General features: G+C 51.9%; 2 protein-coding genes across 3 annotated transcripts; both read left to right on the top strand.

The window, feature by feature from the left end:
• Positions 1-52: 52 nt before the first annotated feature.
• Positions 53-13,475, top strand: UHMK1 (U2AF homology motif kinase 1). Its single transcript, XM_015869449.2, has 8 exons — positions 53-399; positions 1,215-1,507; positions 4,106-4,297; positions 5,190-5,284; positions 6,099-6,175; positions 8,431-8,529; positions 9,450-9,538; positions 9,873-13,475. Exons 1-8 carry the CDS (start codon positions 108-110, stop codon positions 10,017-10,019), a joined length of 1,284 nt encoding a protein of 427 aa, XP_015724935.1. The 5' UTR covers positions 53-107; the 3' UTR covers positions 10,020-13,475.
• A 182-nt stretch (positions 13,476-13,657) lies between these two features.
• Positions 13,658-18,455, top strand: UAP1 (UDP-N-acetylglucosamine pyrophosphorylase 1). 2 transcript variants are annotated; one of them, XM_015869443.2, is made up of 10 exons: positions 13,658-14,137; positions 14,217-14,421; positions 14,569-14,744; positions 15,007-15,179; positions 15,501-15,694; positions 15,804-15,947; positions 16,047-16,235; positions 16,475-16,522; positions 17,839-17,905; positions 17,980-18,455. In XM_015869443.2, the coding sequence occupies exons 1-10, from the start codon at positions 13,696-13,698 to the stop codon at positions 18,070-18,072; spliced, it is 1,731 nt and encodes a 576-aa protein (XP_015724929.1). In that variant the 5' UTR covers positions 13,658-13,695; the 3' UTR covers positions 18,073-18,455. The 2 variants fall into 2 exon arrangements, with proteins under 2 accessions (XP_015724929.1, XP_015724930.1); XM_015869444.2 differs by lacking the exon at positions 16,475-16,522.
• The last annotated feature ends 810 nt before the right edge of the window (positions 18,456-19,265 follow it).

The following is a 19,265-nucleotide window of genomic DNA, read 5'->3' as shown; positions in this document are numbered from 1 at the left end:
TCATGGCGGCCGCGGGGCGGCTGTGCCGTGTTGCGGGTTGTGGTGCGGGGCGGGTGTCGGCGCTGCGGGGCGGCGGGAGCGGCGGGGCGATGTGAGCGGGCGGCGCCATGTCGGGCTGCGTGTGGGGCGCGGCGCCGCCGCTGCTGCTGGAGGCGCTGGGCCGGCTGTGGGAGGTGCAGGCTCCGCTGGGCAGCGGCTCCTCGGCCTCCGTGTACCGGGTGCGCTGCTGCGGGGACCCGCGGGCCCCTCCCGGCGCCGTTAAGGAGTTCGTGCCGCCCCCGGCCCGGCCCGGCCCCGCTCGCCGCCCCGTTTCCCGGCCGCCTGCAGCAGACTGCGCAGAGTACGGCTTCCGAAAGGAGCGCGCCGCGCTCGAGCAGCTCCGCGGGCACCGCAACATCGGTAACGGCTCCACACTCACCCCTATGGACCTGCGGGGTTACCGGGGCTCGGGGGCTGACTGCGGGGTGGGCAGCCTGGGGTGGGATCCCGCGGACGGCGGCCTGGCTCCCCTGCAGGCACTATCTCTGCACTAAATAGGCAGCGCTATCCACGCACGGGATAGGCAGCTATGCCTTGCACTATATGGCAGCTATCCTGCACTATACGGCCAGCCTATCCTGCACTATAGGCAGCTATCCTGCACTATGGCAGCTATCCTGCACTAATAAGGCAGCTATCCTGCACTATAGGCAGCTATCCTGCACTATAGGCAGCTATCCCTCATTTCCCGCTCATCCTGCACTATAGGTCAGCTATCCTGCACTATAGGCAGCTATCTGCTATAGGCTGCTATCCTGCACTACTAGGCAGCTATCCTGCACTATAGGCAGCTTATCCTGCACTAACAGTATCGTGCCAGAGAGATAGCAGGTATCCTGCACTTAGGCAGTTATCCTGCACTATAGGCAGCTATCCTGCACTATAGGCAGCTATCCTGCACTATAGGCAGCTATCCTGCACTATAGGCAGCTATCCTGCACTATAGGCAGCTATCCTGCTATAAGGCAGCTATCCTGCACTATAGGCAGCTAATCCTGCACTATAGGCCGCCGGGGCAGCATGTTTCACCCTCACCGGCAGCGCTGGTCCCAATGGGGAGCTGTGGGTGGGCTGCTCCTGAGCTCCACTCTCTGTGCTCAGTGGGTAACGATATGGAGGAGCACCATCACGGTGTAGTCGCTCCTGACCGAGGTTTCCAACCCATCTCTCTGCAGTGACTCTGTATGGCGTGTTCACCAACCACTACTCGGCCAACGGCCCGTCCCGCTGCCTGCTGCTGGAGCTGCTGGATATCAGCGTGTCCGAGTTGCTGCTGCACTCCAGCAACCAGGGCTGTTCCATGTGGATGATCCAGCACTGCGCCCGCGATGTCCTGGAAGCCCTGGCCTTCCTGCACCACAAAGGCTACGTGCACGCAGACCTCAAGCCACGCAACATCCTGTGGAGCGCAGAGGAGGAGTGCTTTAAGCTCATTGACTTTGGACTTAGCTTCAAAGAGGGGAATCAGGTTTGGAATGCTCTGCTCTCAAAAGTACTTTGCGCTCAGTCTTGAGCTGTGCGGATCTGTGCTGCTTTTAGCTGCTGGGTGTAGGAGGGGAGGTGGCATGGTCAGAATGGGATGGTGCTGAGGGTTTCCTGGAAGGCTGAAATGTTGGCTGGGCCAGGAAACAAGCCATGATCCCATTCCCTGTGCATGTCTCTGATTAGTGTCAGTGTCAGCCTTTGTGCTACGCGCAGTCCTGGATTCCAGAGTTAATGATACAACTTCCTGGAAAGTTTGCTGGTTTTTATGTGGTCAGACTGGTGGGAGCAGCCAGCTCTGTCGGATCCCCTTTTATCATCATATCACATGTAGTAGTAATCCGGGCTTTGCTGTCAGCCAGTTGCATCATCCCTAGCAGCGTCCTTGCTCTTGTCTTTACTTTCATCTTATCTTCAGCAGCTTCCCTTTCTGTTACCCTGGCTGCTTCTTTCCCATGTCACTGCACTGACCAAAGCCCTGGCTGTGGCTAGGTGTGGTATCTGCTCTTTCCCAACATGGTCAGGTCTGTGCCTGCTTTCCTTCCTTCACTGTCACTTGTTTGCTTTGGTGATGGTGGTTTCCTTGCCCCTGTGGCCTCCATTGAAAGCACAGGCTGCTTGTCTTTCTGCAGTTGGCCTGTTGGAACAGCCCTTCATCTCTCCCTCTCCTGGTAACCACCTCTGAGGGGTATTAGGAATGTTTTTGATCAGATGCCTCTTAGCAAATGAGCCCTCTTTATGTGCATCCTGCCTTGTCCCTTTCCTTGCTTTCAAAGTGATTATACATTCATGTATTTCTTTGACCTGTTCTACCCAGTATTGACAGTTAGGCTCACTGATCTGTGAATATCTGAGAACTGCGTGGGCGAGCTGTCTGAATTCTTTGGTTCAGCTGATTTGAATGTGTGTGCTTAGCAGCTCCTCCTTGTTGTGTTTGGTTTTCCCACGTTCTTGGCTGAACACCATTTCATGCTGCTAATCTGTCACTATCAGCACAAACCACTCTTCTGGTGTCCTGTGTCCCCTTCGGGTCTGTGTTTTGCTGCATGCCCAGTGAGTTGTCTCCTAATAGTTGACCATGTTTTATTTGCTTCTACCATTCCTTCCCATCTGCTCTCTTTTGGGCTGAATTTCATTCTCTGGTTCTTGTAATTATGCCGGCTGTTCGAGTGAGCCATCTGACCCTGTTCTGAGTGTGTACTGAGTGTCAGCCTCTATTCTCTACCCCTGCTCAGCAGCATGAATTCCTTATCTTAGTCGAGACCACGTTCTTCATGTTTCTGACAGCTCTACTCCTTATATAACTTCTCTACAGTTACTGTTTAACAGGGAATGGCTTTACACAGAGCAAGGTCTCAACCATGTAAATCTCTCAATGTACTTCAGATGGTAGGATTGAAATTCCAGCTCTCTGTTTTGGCCAGTGGCAGTGACCACTGTGTTCTCTGCATCTTGAAATATTGTTTTAGTGGGGGCTGCTGAACTGCTGCTTTCACCACACCAGAGGGTTCTGTTCTTTGGTGATCAGAGAGGGGTACCCAACCATGCAGTTTATCTACTGTTTCTTTTTAGGTTCATGAAATGCTGCTGAGCTCTGTTGCTTAGAAATGTCTTTTGTGGGCTTTATTTTCAATTGGAGAAACAGGTCTTTTTGGTATTAATATATTCCCTAGGTTACCTGTGGTATTAATATATTCCCTAGGTTACCTGTGGTATTAATATATTCCTGTTACCTGTGCCTTGTCCAGGAAGTAGTCTCATATATTCTTCTGTTGTTCCTTGAGTTACATCAGTGTATTATTGAACAGATATTGGACAGAGGACTCAATCGGACAGCCATGGCTTTGTCTAGTCCAGTGTGGGCTGTGGGCAGGAGGTTGGATGGGAAGCTTTCAGAGCTGCCCCCCAGTCAGCCCTCATGTGATTCCATCATTGTCTTGTTTTAACTAGGCAGTGTGTGGGCATTTTCTTCTGCCAGCCACAGCAGCTGAGCAGCTATTGATTGCTGCAGCGCTTCTGACTGCAAGGGGAGAGAAGGAAGAGGTGTGTGGGAAGTAGCTTTGATAATTTCCTTGTTTGGGTGTTAAATGCCTGCATCGTTCTTTTAGTATTTTGTTCTGGAGCTCATCAGTGCTTAAATAACAGGAGCTGTTACAGATCCTCACTGTTCAGACTGAGCTGTTTGTGCTCTGGTACATGAAGCACATTTTGTGTGTTCCATCCACCCTTATTCTGAAACTTCCAGTGTCTTCTATGCATGCACTGTGACATCCAGGTTCTTTCTCCCAGCAGTGCTGTCATTCAGAGAGCTCAGGTGTTAGTGCTGTTTTGCCGAGGGGTGTTTTCTCTTCCAGATAGTCTTATTGTTTTTGTTGTGTTTTTCTTTTCCCCCCATCAACACAGCAGTGCAGCAAGTTGAGCTGCCTTCTGACCACGTAGCACTGACTGTACTGTGCTTTTAGTACATTTAGCAAACAGTATTTTGGTGACCCATATGGAAGGAGCTCTGTAAAATGATTTGAGAGTAGAACAGAGAACCTGCATCTGTGAAATTAACTTCCTGTGTTTGCTTGGTCTTGTGTAGGACGTGAAATATATTCAAACAGACGGGTATCGGGCTCCAGAGGCAGAACTGCAGAACTGCCTGGCACAGGCAGGGCTCCAGAGTGAGACGGAGTGTACCTCTGCTGTGGATCTGTGGAGTCTGGGAATCGTTTTACTGGAAATGTTCTCAGGAATGAAACTGAAACATACAGTCCAATCTCAGGAATGGAAGGTGAGCAAGAACTGCTGTTGGCTTACACCGAACAAGTTCTCCCGCTGTTTTATTTGTCCCTTGGATTTGTAAGGTAGCACCTGGCAACTAGAGAGCATTACCTTGATGTTTCTATAATCCTATTGTCCTGGGAATTAAGGTTTCAAAGCCTTAAAGACGTGCAGTCCCTGTAGGACTGTGTCTGAACACTGTCTGCGTTTAGGCTACTCAAATTGCACAGCTCCAGGATTCTGTGTCTGGAGCCTGTCTCCCCCCCAAGAGTTGTGAGGTGAAGTTTTCTGGCTGTAGTATTGCACAGATGGAAGAATGAAATAGCTTGGTGGTGACTAGTTCAGCAGCACCTTGCTGCTCAACTGTTATTTGCTGTTTTGAACCATAAAATCCAACTCTGGACCCTTTCTTGTGCAACCTGCTGTAGGGAACCCACTTGTGTAGGAGGGCTGGACTAGCAATCTCCAGAGGTCCCTTCCAGCCCCTGTGTTTCTGTGTTAACTCTAATTTGGGATTTTTTTCCCCTACATCTTTATCCTGAGAAAACAAGAGGAAGGCTCTGGACTTTGAACCTTGTGCCTGATTCTGTCCTCTCCTTTCTGTGAAATAACTTTGTTTCCTGCTTCCCTTTCCAGTAACAGTATCCTTTCAACATCATAAGGTTCTCAGTAAGAGCAAACTTGTGTGCACATGAGGCTTTCCAGCTTTCACATAGGCAAATTACTCAATCTGAGGTGAGCCTGCAGCATCAAGGATATCTCGTGTAACACCAGAGTGCCAGAGCCCTCTGCGTCCAGTTCAGAACATGATGCCTAACCCACTTCTCCCAGCACCTAGGTTATTTCAAGCTTGGCACTATTATTTCCTTTCACCTCTAATTACTGCTGCTTTTTCTTTTCAGACAAACAGTTCTGCCATCATCGATCGCATTTTTGCCAGTGAAGGGGTGGTTAATTCAGCCATTCCAGCTTATCACCTCAGAGACCTTATTAAAAGGTACCTTTACTGCCTTTATGAAATGTTGCTTAAAGATGTGCCCTGTGAAGTCTTGTGCCTTGCTCTTGGCAACTTAGAACCTACACCCACAATACCCTTGTCACTGTGCTAGTAACAAGCTCAAGCATTAGCTGTGTCAGTACTTCACACTAATGAGTCTGTACTCGGAGAAAACTGGAAAAATAACAGTACAGTGAAAACTTTGCTGCCTTAAGGGAGTGTTGTCAGAAACAAAAGAGGGGGCAGACAGTATTCAAATGTACTTGTGCAGCTCTGTGCTGAGAGGTCTGCAGAAGAGGTCTCTGACTTGTGACACTTCTTTGAAGCTGCAGAGTGCATGAGGCCACAACTTGGCAGAGAGTCACTTTTAAAGTTCAGCTGGGGATGCTCTCAGGCAAGCCCTGTGTTATTAGCTGCTTTGAATCCCTTTTGTGACAAAATGTGGGAGCTGCTTGGAATGCAGTTGCTTTTGTGTGACTCTAGATATGTGTCTGAGACAAGGGTGGAATGGCCTGGAGAGGTGGAGCTGGAACATATAATGTTCATTGTAAACCTGTAAGTGAGTAACTTCCTTAACTTGGTGTTCAGAGGCATCTCAGAGCAACACCTCTTGTATTATGCTCTGCAGATGCTCTCAAGGGATCCTTCTGCTGTGATTAAGCTGTGAATTGGAAGATGTACTCTTGACTGTTCTCCTTGTACCATAAGTGCCCTAAAGATAGGATACTCCTTAGTACTGCTTTCCAGCACAACTTGAATTTGTCGATGAACGGATGTTGTATGCAAGAGCATAAGGATGTCTTTTCTCTTCCAGCATGCTTCATTGTGACCAAGGCAAGCGAGCCTCTGCTGAAAAGGCTTTATGCAGCCCATTCTTCAGCATTCCCTTTGGTAAGTTGTGCACGTTGTCTTTCATCACATGGATGTGCATTTGTTTCCTGTCTTGTCCTCATTGCTGCTTCCATATTTTTGTGGCACTTGTCAGACCTCTGGTACTGCTGCAGGCAGGTCAGAGTGCTATCCTTGCTCTCAGCGCTGCTCTGTCCGAGTGGATGTGTGGGCTGTGATTTTTCCTTCCCAGTAAATTCTGCTCAGATTGAACTGTCTGAGAGTGCACTGTGACAGCCTTATTCAACCAAGGGGACAGAAATAACGAAGGTACTTAACTGGTATTTTGACCATTAAGATGCTTTTGAAGAGTATGATGCTATTTATGGTAGGAGGATGGATTTTACTGTGCTAACAGATCTCTAATTCAGAAGCCAGAAATATGAGCAATATCTGGTGCTTGCATCTGCTACTGCCTCCTCTTTGCAGGCTGAGCAGTCCCAGTGTGTTCTCATGGGCCTGGAACCCATCTTGGGCCTGGAAAGCAGGGAGCAAGTCAGGGCCTGCCTCTTGCGGTGTCCATGTGGCAGGTCAGACAGATGCTACCTTGCTTTGATCTGGAGTTTTCTCTTCAATTGAGAAAAAAGGTGGTTTATCCCCAGGACCCTCCCTGTGTGGGTTGCAGGCTGTCAGCAAAAGATGAGCTGGGACAGTCCTGCTCACACCCCTCTGCATTTCTTGTTCGGAAAGCAATACGGTAGCATTGTTTAGAGCTTGCCTGCTCTCAGGAGCACTGGTGAAGAGCTCCGTATCCAGCTTTTCTGCAGCATAAATCGATGCATCCAGCTTCTTGATGGGCTAGTATTTTCCCTTGAATCTGAGCCCTATTTTTCCCTAAGCTGCTTGGTATAGCTTGCAGTGAAAGCTGTTAAATGTTGCATCTTTGAGGTTGCATTTAGATGTTGAGATCTCAGCATATTGAGCAAAAGTAACAAACTCATTCCTGTTTTAAAACTTCTCTTGCATTTCAGAAACTGTGACTGTTGTAATCAAAGCCACCTCCCATAAAAGGAGTTGAACCTTTCTGCCAGACTTGCTCTAGAGCAGAGGGAATAGTATATTGGCAGTGCTTTCTGGTCTCATTTTGAACACACAGACCTTAAACTGTACCTGTTTGTACTAGGAAGGTGCTTCTGTGGTTAGTGCTACAAGTTTATACAACAGCTTTGATTTTTCTTAGTTGCTTCTTTGCCCAGGTTATACGTAAGCCTGTCTGCACAAAGAAGCATTTACAGCTGCTCTCCTATGAAGGCTGAATATGATCTACCATTACCTTACCATTGGACACAGCTGTTCTGTTTAGAGCAAAGACAGCTGAGAATGGCTTTCCTTGTCATTTACAGCCAAGTCTTGACTTTCCAGTCCCTCAGCTTCTTTACTGAGCTGCTCGTAGGCTGCAGCCTGCTGTGTTGTCAGTGTGGTTGGTATCATCTGTGACTGAACAGGAGCATTGGTGCTAGGCAGAAAGTACGCCCTAGGACAGAAGGGTGTTGCAAGCAATGCATTTGTCAGGTGGCTCTGAGCTGTAGGGGTTTGTTTGCCTACCTTCTCTTTATTTCTGTTCCTGTAAAGTTGTTCACAGGATCTTACCTTCATTATGTGGCCCGAACTTCTTAGCATTGCTTTATGTAATTAAACATTTTCACTTTTTCTGCTGCAAGATCGCGTGCAGGTCTTCAAGACAACATGCTGCATTTGGATTTTGGTGGCGTTAAGAAGAACTTGAATATAATGTAGAATCAGCTGAGGCTTGTGCCTTAGTATAGCTTAAGGACTGAAGTTACAGAAGCCATCTGGCTTGTTTCTAGCTTGTGTGGTATCAGCAAGAGGAAGAGCAGGTTGCAGAATAGTTCTTTCATCTTCTCTCATTGCTGTATATAAGGGAGGGGTAGTTTGCTCAACTGTCATAGCCCTTGAGGTCTCATCAGGCTCTACGTCTGAGCTAAGCAGGCACAATTCTAGTCTTAATTGCTGTTAGCTTTGTAATTTTAAAAGCAGTTTCAAGTGCTGGCCTCAGTGGAATTGCAAACTATACTGAATCCTTTGGGAAGAATCTATCAGTGCACAGGCAAAGATATGTTGGAAATGGGGAAAATACATTATCTGTGTGAACGTAGGTAATAATAGAGTGAAGCAAAACTACACTGCAAAGAGCAGGAAGTTGTTGTGTATGATAGGAGTGCATATTGAGTCAACTTTGCGTTTTTTGTGCTCCTTTGATTTCTTTTGTTTTCTCTAACTTTGTGGGTGTCGAACAGCTCCTCATATTGAAGATTTGGTGATGCTCCCCACGCCTGTGCTGAGGCTGCTGAATGTTCTAAGTGATGCTTCTCTGCAGAGTGAAGAAGAATATGAAGGTTGGTGTGTGCTGTGCAGTTCCCACATAGCAATGTCATCTTGACTGTTCTGTTTGGATTTGGTGATAACCAGAGGAGCAATTAATAGGCACAAGAATAACGAGCTTCTCAGCTGAGCTCTGATACCAAGAGGGTCAGCTGTGCCAACAAAAAATAGGCTAAGACTGAAAGGTTGAAGCAGAATGAAGAGCTTAAAGGGAATTCTTAAAGAATCCCAGATTTCAAAAAAGAGTGGGTTTTATTTTCCTATTTGGTTAAATGCTTAACCATTACAGTACCTGTAATGTGTTTGTGGCTCTGAGCTTCTGCAGAACGTGCACAGGACTCTGTGGAGCCCAGGGGCAGGATCCTCAATAGTTTACAGGTTGACATATCCAGGATCTCATCACAGAGAACTGAAATAAATTGAGTTCTTAAACTGTATCAAAGCTATACCTCATAAGTAGCAGGGCATGTTTGTGGAATTCACTTTTCTGCTTGCTTTCAAATCCCAGTGAGTGGCACAAGCTAGAGAGCTCAGGGGACAGGAATTTGAAAGGCTGTGTTCTGCTCACACAAAGGCTGTTTGTAGCAGCTACTTTAGTTCCCCTCCTCCAAGTGCCATAACCAGAAATAAGCAGTCACAAATCATGATCGATTTAGCTACTGGAAAGCCAGGCTTCACGTGCAAAGAGAAGTACTGTCTTCAGGGATTCCCTGCCTGCACGTCTGTGACTTGGGCCTCAGTTCAGACACTCTTTTTATATGTGACTGTTGAGCAGCATCAGTTTCTGTTGTGGGAATCCTTGATTGTTGATTTTAAATTGAGAGGAAAAGGCTGTGCTGACTGGAAGTTCTGGATGTGTTCATTTAGCCTTTGCTTTTTTCTTTGCACGCTCTAGTTTGCAAAGTGAAAGACAACCAGCTCTTTCCTTTCTCAGATATCCTGGAAGACATAAGGGAGGAGTGTCAGAAATATGGACCGGTGGTTTCCTTGCTTATTCCAAAGGAAAATCCTGGTAAAGGCCAAGTAAGTGGATGGAGGGAAGAGGCTGTGCATTCATTCTCATGGTCGCTCTGTGTGCTGCGGGACTGCTTTCTCAGCTCTTGACTGACAGCAGTGCTAAAAATAGCTGGTTGTCTTGGAGGCCAGCACGCATTCCTTCTCAGATATGTAAAGTTCCCTAACCTGAGAGGACCTCAGAAACAGCTTTAGAAGGGGGTCTGAGATATGTGAGAGAACAGGAGAGACCAGCATGTAGGAGAGGAAGTGTTGAAGATGTAGAGCATTACCATAATTTCTCCTACCTTACAAAACACACGGTCCACAGAATTGAGCATTACTTTTCCTCTCTCTTTTTCAGGTCTTTGTTGAATATGCAAATGCTGGTGATTCCAAAGCTGCCCAAAAAATGCTGACTGGAAAGATTTTTGATGGCAAGTTTGTTGTGGCTACGTTTTACCCACTGAGTGCCTATAAGAGAGGATATCTGTACCAAAACTTGCTGTAGGCCGTAGCAACAATCAGGAGAGTTGTCTCACTCCTCTTCCTCACGTGTTTTACAGTTGAATGTACAAAAGAGCTTCCTAGCCCTGCTTCTGAGTCATCTGTAAAGGAGAGATGCAAAGGACTGAAATGGGCTTTGAAACCTTTACTGCTGCTTTGTGATGTGCAGAGGAGGCCTGGATGGCTTTAAGTGTGTGCTTGTGTGTGTGTTTAGTGCTTGCTTGTTTACATTGGATGTGTGGCTTTGCCTGCTCTGGTGGGCACTCTGGTGACTGGAAGGTGGCTGTGGGAGCCCTGCAGGCAGAACAGGTCTCAGCAAGCACTTTCAAATGATGGAAGTGAGACCACTGAATGTCTTGTCCTTAGCGCCTGGTTTTGCTCTGCAGAGAGGATTTCTTTATTGAGCTTTCCTATAATACCTGTGTTCTTCTCTAGTTGGGAGGAGGAAGACCTCCCTGCCTTTAGTTGCTGTTTGTGGTGAATCATGAATCAAGCAGAAGCACCACCCTCACCCTCTCAAGACTGTATTGGGAAGACTTTGGGTTTCCACATCCCTTAGAGCAAAAGGAAGGAAGCAAGAAAATGGTACCTGCTGAGCCTGCAGTGCTAGCCTGTCACTGACTGCTGACCCGAGAAGAGCCGCATGTCTCACCTGGCACAAATGGCATGCTGGGCTCGGAGAGCCGAGGTGTGGCTGAGCTGAACTTGCTTGTGTGTGTGGGATAGGCAGGGACCGACTGGGTGTGGTTAAATGTCATCAGAGCAGTGCCAGCCTCAGTCCCAACACAACTTGTAAGCACTTTGTAGCCCGAGGTGATGTGAAAACTGTCACATGGAGTCATCTTTCTAACCTGCACCCTGCTGTGCTGGCACTGACGCTCTGAGCTCTGATGCCAAATCATCTGTAATATGCAAGTGTCTTTAGGTGATGTTTTTGGAAAGGAGTGTGCAGTATTCTTTGTGTGTCTGCAGGACTTCTGCCTGAGAGTCTTACAAGAAATAACCTATTTGTCTGTTGTTAGGTTCCACGCTTGGCTTTTCTGTGTTGTGCATTTTGTTTTTGCATTAACCCACCAGACTTGTCGTAGATTAGAAGCACTGACACTTTTGGTCCTTCATAGGTTGCACAAAGGGCCTGAGGCAATCTGAGATCCTGTTTGGAAAGGGCTTGGCCAGGAATCACTCTTAACTGGCCAGAACTGATGTCTTTCCCAGCATCAGGGACAACAGCCGCAGGCTTCTGGAGAAAGAACCTGGGTGAGCAGCATCACGGCTCCCCCCCAGAGCGTGTTCCCTGCTCATGTGGCTTTAATGCACAGGCAGAAGATCCTCGTGTTAGCATGGAGCAGCCAGATGGTTACTTCCCACAGCCCAGGGGCATGTAGACCTGTATCTGTGTGCAGGGACAGACAGCTCGCTCCCAGCACGGAGCAGCCCTGCACAGAGGGGAGTAGCATATTCCAGCCTGCAGCCCTGCTACGAGGTTAGTGATGAGGAGAACCCTCCTATATCACAAACCCTCCTGAATTCTTTCCTCCAGCTGGAATACTTGAAGGCAGCTGCCCAAACTGTCTCTGACAGTTAATCATACCTGAATTAACTTGCAGTTTACTTCCTTGCAGTTTACTTCTTGCATCTTGCTGATGCCCGACTTGCTGGAATCCTTCAATAGTCCTCCTGATTTTTTTCCCCATGTGCATGTGTGCAGTTTGTTGGAAGAACCAACGTCTGTAGCATTTCACTAGTCTCTGTGCTGGCCTGGAGGCCTGGCTACTACAGCCCTTGCCAAACTTACCCAGAAAGGACCAATCTCTTTGAATTTTCTGTAGCCTTTGAGGTGGTAGATTTTTCCAGGTATAAAAATCCCGCGGTGAGTTTTGAGGCGTGATTTGCTGATCAGACTGTTCGCAGAATTATGCTACTTTGGTGTACGTAGCTGTAAAGCAGCTTTGTGTAATGGGGTGTGTGATTCATTGCTTTTAATTCAACTGTCCTTGTAGTGAAGCAGCTTTACTGTCTGGGAGGATTCAGATGATGGTTGGATTAGGGGTTTTTTTTCCTATGTGAAGAGCAGTGTTTAATTTGTATCAAGAGCTCTGAATGTTGCTAGGTAGTAACTGACCTCAGCTCTGAGTTTTTGCTGTCTCTGGCAGCTTGGCCATTGGTACGAACGAGCACATTGGCCCAGAAATTCCCATGATCAGTGCCCCTGTGTTAGCAGCACTGAGCTGGCTGTGTGTGCCTCAGCTGGCAGAGGCAGGGCTGAGGGATCTGCCCAGCTAAGTGCCAGCCATGGGAGCATGAAAGGCTCTCACTGATAGTGGGACCTGTGCATCTCTCCAATGCTGTGAGCTGCTCTGCTTTCTTTTGAGCTTATCTCCTTGGCTTAGGATCTTTGGTTAAGGTGAGAGCCATGCCAGGAACTAAATACATCTGCAAGTTGCAAACTCCAGCCACCACATTTTCTCACTGGATGCTCAGTGAGACCAGGCTTGAGCACCGAGTTGAACAAAAAACCCAAAGCTTTTGTCTTTTTTTGCTTTTATTCCTGCTGGCTGGAGTTGAAGATGCTGATCTCTGTTAGCGGGTCCAGTCCCTGACTTTTCCCAGCAGGGAGATGTAGAAATTCCTCAGAACCAGAAACATTTTAGCATCATCTCTCACCATCAGCTTGATAGAAAAAGGCTTTAAAACTCACTCTGGTGTCTTATTGAGCTCTAGGTGGCTTGGCTAAAGCACGTGTCCCTTAACTCTAGATTGTACCTGAGTGTGCACAATGGTTTGATCTGCAGTGACTGTTTTGCTGTGGATGGTTATGGCTCTCCTTGGCTCACGGTACCACTTGAAGGGGTGAGGTGTTGAGGTTTTCCCCCAGGTGCTTGCGGGTTCCTTGGTCCGTGCTGCAGGTAGAGCTTCCTCCTGTGAGCTGTCTTTCTCCAGAACTACAGTGGTGGGTCTTTCCCTGGTGCTGCAGCTGTTGTCTGAGGTCTAGCGTAGGATGGAGCTCCTGCAGAGCGTCTGGAGAGGGAATGGTGACTGGGGGAAGGGAGAAATCTGCTTCAGGGAGAAGGATGAAAGGTGAAATGTCTGGAGACAGCACAACTGTGCCTGGTGTCCCTGTGTGCGGGGCCTGTCCTGGCTCTTAAAGCTGAGGGTGAGATGAAATCCAGCAGCCGGTTTCTGCTGCTGTGTGTGTGTATGTGTGTGAGCAGTTTGAGATAGAAAGCTCTTTGCGTTTCCGGCTCTTTATTACACACAGGGAGATTAACTTTGGGTCACTGCCTGAGGCCGGGCCAGCTCCGATCTTCATTCCCATCTCCATCCCCACGCTCTGTATGGTGCCAGCACAGCACATCACACCTCAGCTCCTCCCCCCTCGCCCGCTCCATCAGGTTCCGTGTGAGCTGTTCCCGTTGCGCTCGGTCCGTCCCGATGATCAATAAATGACGCTTGGACACTCGGCAGCGTGCGGACACTTTGTGTGGGCGGGCGGCTGGAGCGGCGCCTGGTGCTGCCCGTAAGCGGGGCTGAGTGTCCGGCTGCGTTGCACAAGCAGCGCCCCGAGCTCACGGCGGCTGCTCGGGGAAGTGACGCCGTCGGGCTGACACGGCGCCTCCTCCCAACGCCGACGTGGCGGGTCCTTCCCCGCTACGCCAGCTCTCGTTGGCCGAGCTGCGGGGATGCGCGTGTCCCCGCCTCCGGTTGGCGGCGGTGCGAGGCGGGCGGGACGGCGAGAACGCGAGGGGAGGATCCGCCTCCGGCTGCTGTTCGGCTGCGTGACGGCGGACGCTATAAAAGGGGCGGCCGGCGGTGCGGCGCGTTGCGTTGCGATGGAGGCTGCGGGAGAGCTGGACGTGGCGGCGCTGCGGCGGCGGCTGGAGGCGGGCGGGCAGGAACACGTGCTGCGGTTCTGGCCGCTGCTGGGAGCGGAGGAGCGGCGGGAGCTGGCGGCCGAGCTGAGCGACATGGACGTGGCCGAGATCAACCGCTTCTTCCGCAGGGCGAGGGGCGGCGGAGGGACGGCGGCGGCGGGGCCGGACTCGAGGCTGGAGCCGGTACCGCGGGACGTGCTGGGCAGCGCCTCCCGCGACCGCCGCTCGCTGCCGGCCTGGGAGAGCCGCGGTAGGTGCGGGGCGGGACGGGGCGCGGAGCGGGGCCGGTGTGCGGAGCCCCACGCGTGTCCCGTCCGTCCCGCGCGCAGGGCTGGCGGAGATCGCGGCGGGGCGCGTGGGCGCTTTGCTGCTGGCCGGAGGGCAGGGAACGCGCCTGGGCGTCCCCTACCCCAAGGGCATGTACGAAGTGGGGCTGCCCTCCCGAAAGAGCCTCTTCCACCTGCAGGCCCAGCGCCTGCTGCGGCTGCAGCAGCTGGCGGAGGAGCGGCACGGCTCGGCGTGCAGCATCCCGTGGTGAGCGCACCGGGCGGGGCGGGCCTCTGTGGGTCAGTGTGTCCTTTGGGCTCACCCTTCCCTGCTGCGAGGTGCCCCCAACTGGCACCTTGAGGGTGGGCTCTGTAAGTGAGTGAGGATGCCAGACCCTGTGTCCACCCCCTGCAGGTACATCATGACGAGCGGGCGGACCATGGAATCCACCAAGGAGTTCTTCCAGAAGCACCGCTACTTCGGCCTGAAGAAGGAGAACGTCATCTTCTTCCAGCAGGGCATGCTGCCCGCGCTGGGCTTCGATGGGAAGATCCTGCTGGAGGAGAAGGGCAAGATCGCCATGGCACCAGGTCTGTGGCAGGCAGCGGCCGTGAGGGGCTCAGTGCCTGTTCCCCACTCCCCCAGCTGGGCTCCCCACTGTTAACCAGCCCGGCCCTTCTCATGGGAGCAGGCGGCAGCTGGGCCATGACGTGTGTGAGTGACACAGGCTGGGAGGTGCCGGTTTGGCAGGCGATGTGGGGTGGGGTGTAGCTGGTGTGGGGAGCCTTCAAGCCCCGCTTCTTGGCCGTGCTGAGGAGGAGAGCCTTGACTAATGCTCCTTCCCCACTCCAGATGGCAACGGGGGTCTGTACCGGGCACTGGGAGTGCACGGCATCGTGGATGACATGGAGCGGAGGGGTGTGCAGAGCGTCCATGTCTATTGCGTGGACAACATCCTGGTGAAGGTGGCTGACCCCAGGTTCATCGGGTTCTGCCTGGAGAAGGGAGCAGACTGCGGGGCCAAGGTATGGTTCTTGGGCTGCCCCCACCCTGGCTTTCTCAGCCCCGTTTCAGCCGTGTCATCCCGGACACACATGCAGTGGGTGCAGCTAACACCAAGCACAGCTCCACGTGTCAGCTGTGGGATGTCGCACACCCAAAGCTTTGCTCAAAGGCCGGATTAACAGCAAAAGGTCCTGAGTGTTTATGTTTGCTTTGGGCTCGGCTCTGGCAAACAGACAGTAGATCTCACCGACCTTGGTGCTGTCGGAGCTGGGAAGGGAAAGCCGTCCCTCCCTCTGGCTGGCAAGAGGAGAAAGTAAACCCGGATGCCCTTCCCTGGGCAGGTGGTGGAGAAGACCAACCCCACGGAGCCAGTCGGCGTGGTGTGCCGCGTGGATGGCGTCTACCAGGTGGTGGAGTACAGTGAGATCTCCCTGGACACCGCACAGAAGCGGGGCCCAGACGGGCGGCTGCTTTTCAACGCCGGCAACATCGCCAACCACTACTTCACCACCTCCTTCCTGAAAGATGTCGTCAAGTACGGGCTCAGCTCCATATCCTGGACCCGGTCCTCCAGATGAGATGAGCCGTGGCTGGCGTGGTGTCCCTGTGCCCGCCTTAGGCTCCGCTCTCTTGGCCCCTCGCAGCACATATGAGCCGCAGCTGCAGCACCACGTTGCTGAGAAGAAGATCCCACATGTGGATATTGAGACGGGGCAGCTGATCCAGCCTGAGAAGCCCAACGGGATCAAGATGGAGAAGTTTGTCTTCGACATCTTCCAGTTCTCCAAGTATGGCTGCGTGTCTGTCCCTGGGCCACGGGTGGGGATGTGTCTTTGGGGATGCCACAAAAGCAGACCTGACCCTCCCTGTCCCGTTCTCCTCCCCAGGAAGTTTGTGGTGTACGAGGTGCTGCGTGAGGATGAGTTCTCTCCTCTGAAGAATGCAGACAGCCAGAACGGCAAGGACAACCCCACCACGGCACGGCACGCCCTGATGTCCCTGCACCACCGCTGGGTGCTCAACGCAGGGGGACACTTTGTGGATGAGAATGGCACACGCCTCCCCGCCATCCCCCGGTGAGCTGCTGCTGCTTCCTTGGAAGGGCAGAGCCTCTTCCTCTGTCCCCCTGGGCAGGCTGTAGGACACTGGGCAGCCCTCAGCCTTCCTGGTGCTGGTTCTGCACTCAGCGCTGCCACCAGCAGATCACAGCACCCCTTGACCAAGAGACTGCTGCCTCTGGTTGGAGACAGCACCGAGCAGAGCGAGTTGGGGATGGCTTTCCCATCCTTCTTAACCCTTCTTTATTCCCACGTAGCATCACAAACGGAAGGTCAGATGCCACCCCGGCCGATGTCAAAGACAAGTAACTATACGTGCCACCGGGCTGCATGGTGGCGGGGCTGGGTGTAGGTACTAACAGGCTGCAGGCGGAGCGAGGTGACCGGGCACTAACAGGGGCTCGGGCGCATGCTGCCTGCAGGCATGTCTTGCTGTAGGAGAGTGGTGGCACTGCTCCTTCCTGGTGCTCCTTTCCGCAGAGGCTTTGGGAAAAGGTGAAGGGTTCTGTGCTGCTGTGGTGAGCTGGTGCCTGCCCTGCTGGTGGGGAGTAGCCCCAGGACACAGGGAGGTGGCTGATGTCTCCCAGGGTCTGCCTGACACCCAGCAGGTTGCTTGCTGGAATGGGATGAAAGGCATTGCACACAGACTTTGATGTTGCACATGTGGGCCGTAGTGGGGATAGCCAGCTGTACTCAAGGACTCCAACTGTTGGGCTCGGGATCCAGGCTGATACCAGCATGGCTGATGGCACTTGTAGATGCCCCACCCCTAAAAGCATTCAAGACCAGGCAGGATATGGCTCTGGGCAGCCTGGTCTGGTGGTTGGTGACCCTGCATGTCACAGCAGGGTTGAAACAAGATGGTTATGGTCCTTTTTTCAACCCAGACCATTCTGTGATTTACAAGCATGGGAAGCATAGAGTGGTGTTAAAATTATTGTTCTAATAGCAGTGTACTCCGCAGGCACATGCTTCATGCACTGGGCTTATCTCAGAAGGATGCACCAATGGGTTGGAGGGCACTCCCACTGGTTGCCCTCCATCCCCTTCATTAGACACTGCACTGCTACCTTCTGATGGATGCACCTGGGTTCTTGGTTTCTAATTCAGGACTCTGGGTGCTGCCAGTTTTATAGATGCCATCGTGCAGTTAGAATGTGGGATAACAGCTGCAGGTAGTGGCAGTTCCACATTTTTGTTCTTCACTGCTGAATGGTTTTAATGTTTAATGATTACCTCTAAAGCAGCCAGACCCTAAGGAGGACACAGGTGCCAGGATCTCGTGCACCACTGTGCTGTCACTGTCCAGAAAGGGGCACCCTGGGGTGGTACTGCAGGGGCTGGGGGCAGTCCCTGTGGCAGCAGGGTGCAGGAAGAGGGAGCATCAGATGCAGCAGGGCTGGGGGCATGGTGCTGCTGTAGTGCAAACATAGATCCTCCTTAAAGCTGTGCCTTGAGCTCTCTCCTCTTCTAGCTGCTGCCCCTATCTAAACCACAGCTCACGCCTACCTGGGGGAGTACACAGGGCTTTGCTAACCGGGGAGGGGGGCCATGTGCCAGCAGCCTGCCAACACCAGCCCCCTACTGCCTGTGAGTGGCTGACTCTGGGTTCTCTCTGCAGCCTGAAGGATGCCAGCGACGTGCCCATCCAGTGTGAGATCTCCCCCCTTGTGTCCTACGGCGGGGAGGTAAGCGTGGCTCTGCTGTGGGGCAGTACCCGCCCTTCTCCCCATGTTTAACAGGCTGCTTTCTGCTCTGCTAGGGTCTGGAGGAGCTGGTGAAGGATCGGGAGTTCCGTGCACCTTTGGTCATCGATGAGGACGGGACCCACGAGCTGGTGCATAACGGCCTGTAGGCAGCACTGGGACCCGGCCGTGCTCAGACATGGCATGGCTGAAGCTGTGCCTGGCTCCAGCCTGTTGTCTGCTTCTGTTTATGTTTTAATTTAAAAACCAAACACTCGGTGGATGCCCCCACTGTGTAGCACAGCTGCGGTGCTGCTCTTTGCACTGTGGGTGTGTAACTATAAGCCTGTACATACCAATGGTCAGTGTACCTGCAGAGGGGTTTTATGGTACAGGACTGGGGTTAACCACCCTGGATTTTTATTTTTCTCGAAGCAACATGGCTATTTTTTTTATAGGATCCTTCTTATGACCCACCCCCTTTTTCCTCATACTTTGTATGTTGCACAACTGGAATTGCCCCATTAAACCTCTATGTCCCTCCTGGCTGCCACCTGGTGGTGTTTGTTGTGCGGTGGTGGCTGTGTGCCGCTGTCATCCCAGTCCTTCTGGGCACCGGGCTGGGTGATGTGGGGGAATCCTGGGGATGCTTATGTCCCACATGAGGGGTTTCAGAGCACTGCGGGGGGGGGCAGCTGGTGTTTGCCTTGGCTGCTGGGCTGTTTACACACCAACACTTCTGCATCAGGTCCTGGGATGGAGCAGCACTTCCCACTGCCAAGTTATGTGGGCACTGCCTCTGGGTAGTGGGAGGTGCGGGGTGGCTGTGCTGGCGGGCACATAGGGGTGGTGGGCATAGGGTGGCACTACCCCCAGGAGGTTGCAGCACTGGGGCTGGCAATGGGGAGAAAGGGGCCCCCAGCACACTGCCACAGCCTGATACTATTGCACAAAACACGATTAAAACCTAATATTATTATTTCCTCCACGCTGTGTTGTGTTGTCAGTGGTCACGGTGCCAAGCAGCTGCCTGGAAATTATGTCAGAGCCCAACTTCAGCACGCAACCTGCAGAGCCTCCAGCTCCTGCTGTGTCCTGTGCGGGGTATGGGTGCATGGCCCGGGGGAGCCCTAAGCCATGCTCTACCCAGGGCCTGGACTGGGGTGGCACCCACATACGACAAGGGTGGTGTCTCAGGGAACTGCTCCATCAGCCACTCTAGGGAGCCCTGTGGGTACTCACAGGGTGCAGGAGGGTCGCAGCAAGGCCCTGCACGCATCCCACTACTGTGGGGTGAGTGCCGGAAAGGAGAGCGCTGCCTATTGCTTTAAGCTCCCTCCCCAACCATGGGGATTTTTTTATT

Source organism: Coturnix japonica, chromosome 8, assembly GCF_001577835.2.
Source record: "Coturnix japonica isolate 7356 chromosome 8, Coturnix japonica 2.1, whole genome shotgun sequence".
In the NCBI taxonomy this organism is placed as follows: domain Eukaryota; kingdom Metazoa; phylum Chordata; class Aves; order Galliformes; family Phasianidae; genus Coturnix; species Coturnix japonica.
The sequence above is the reverse complement of the archived record's forward strand: the minus strand, read 5'-3'. Positions and strand labels throughout refer to the sequence as shown.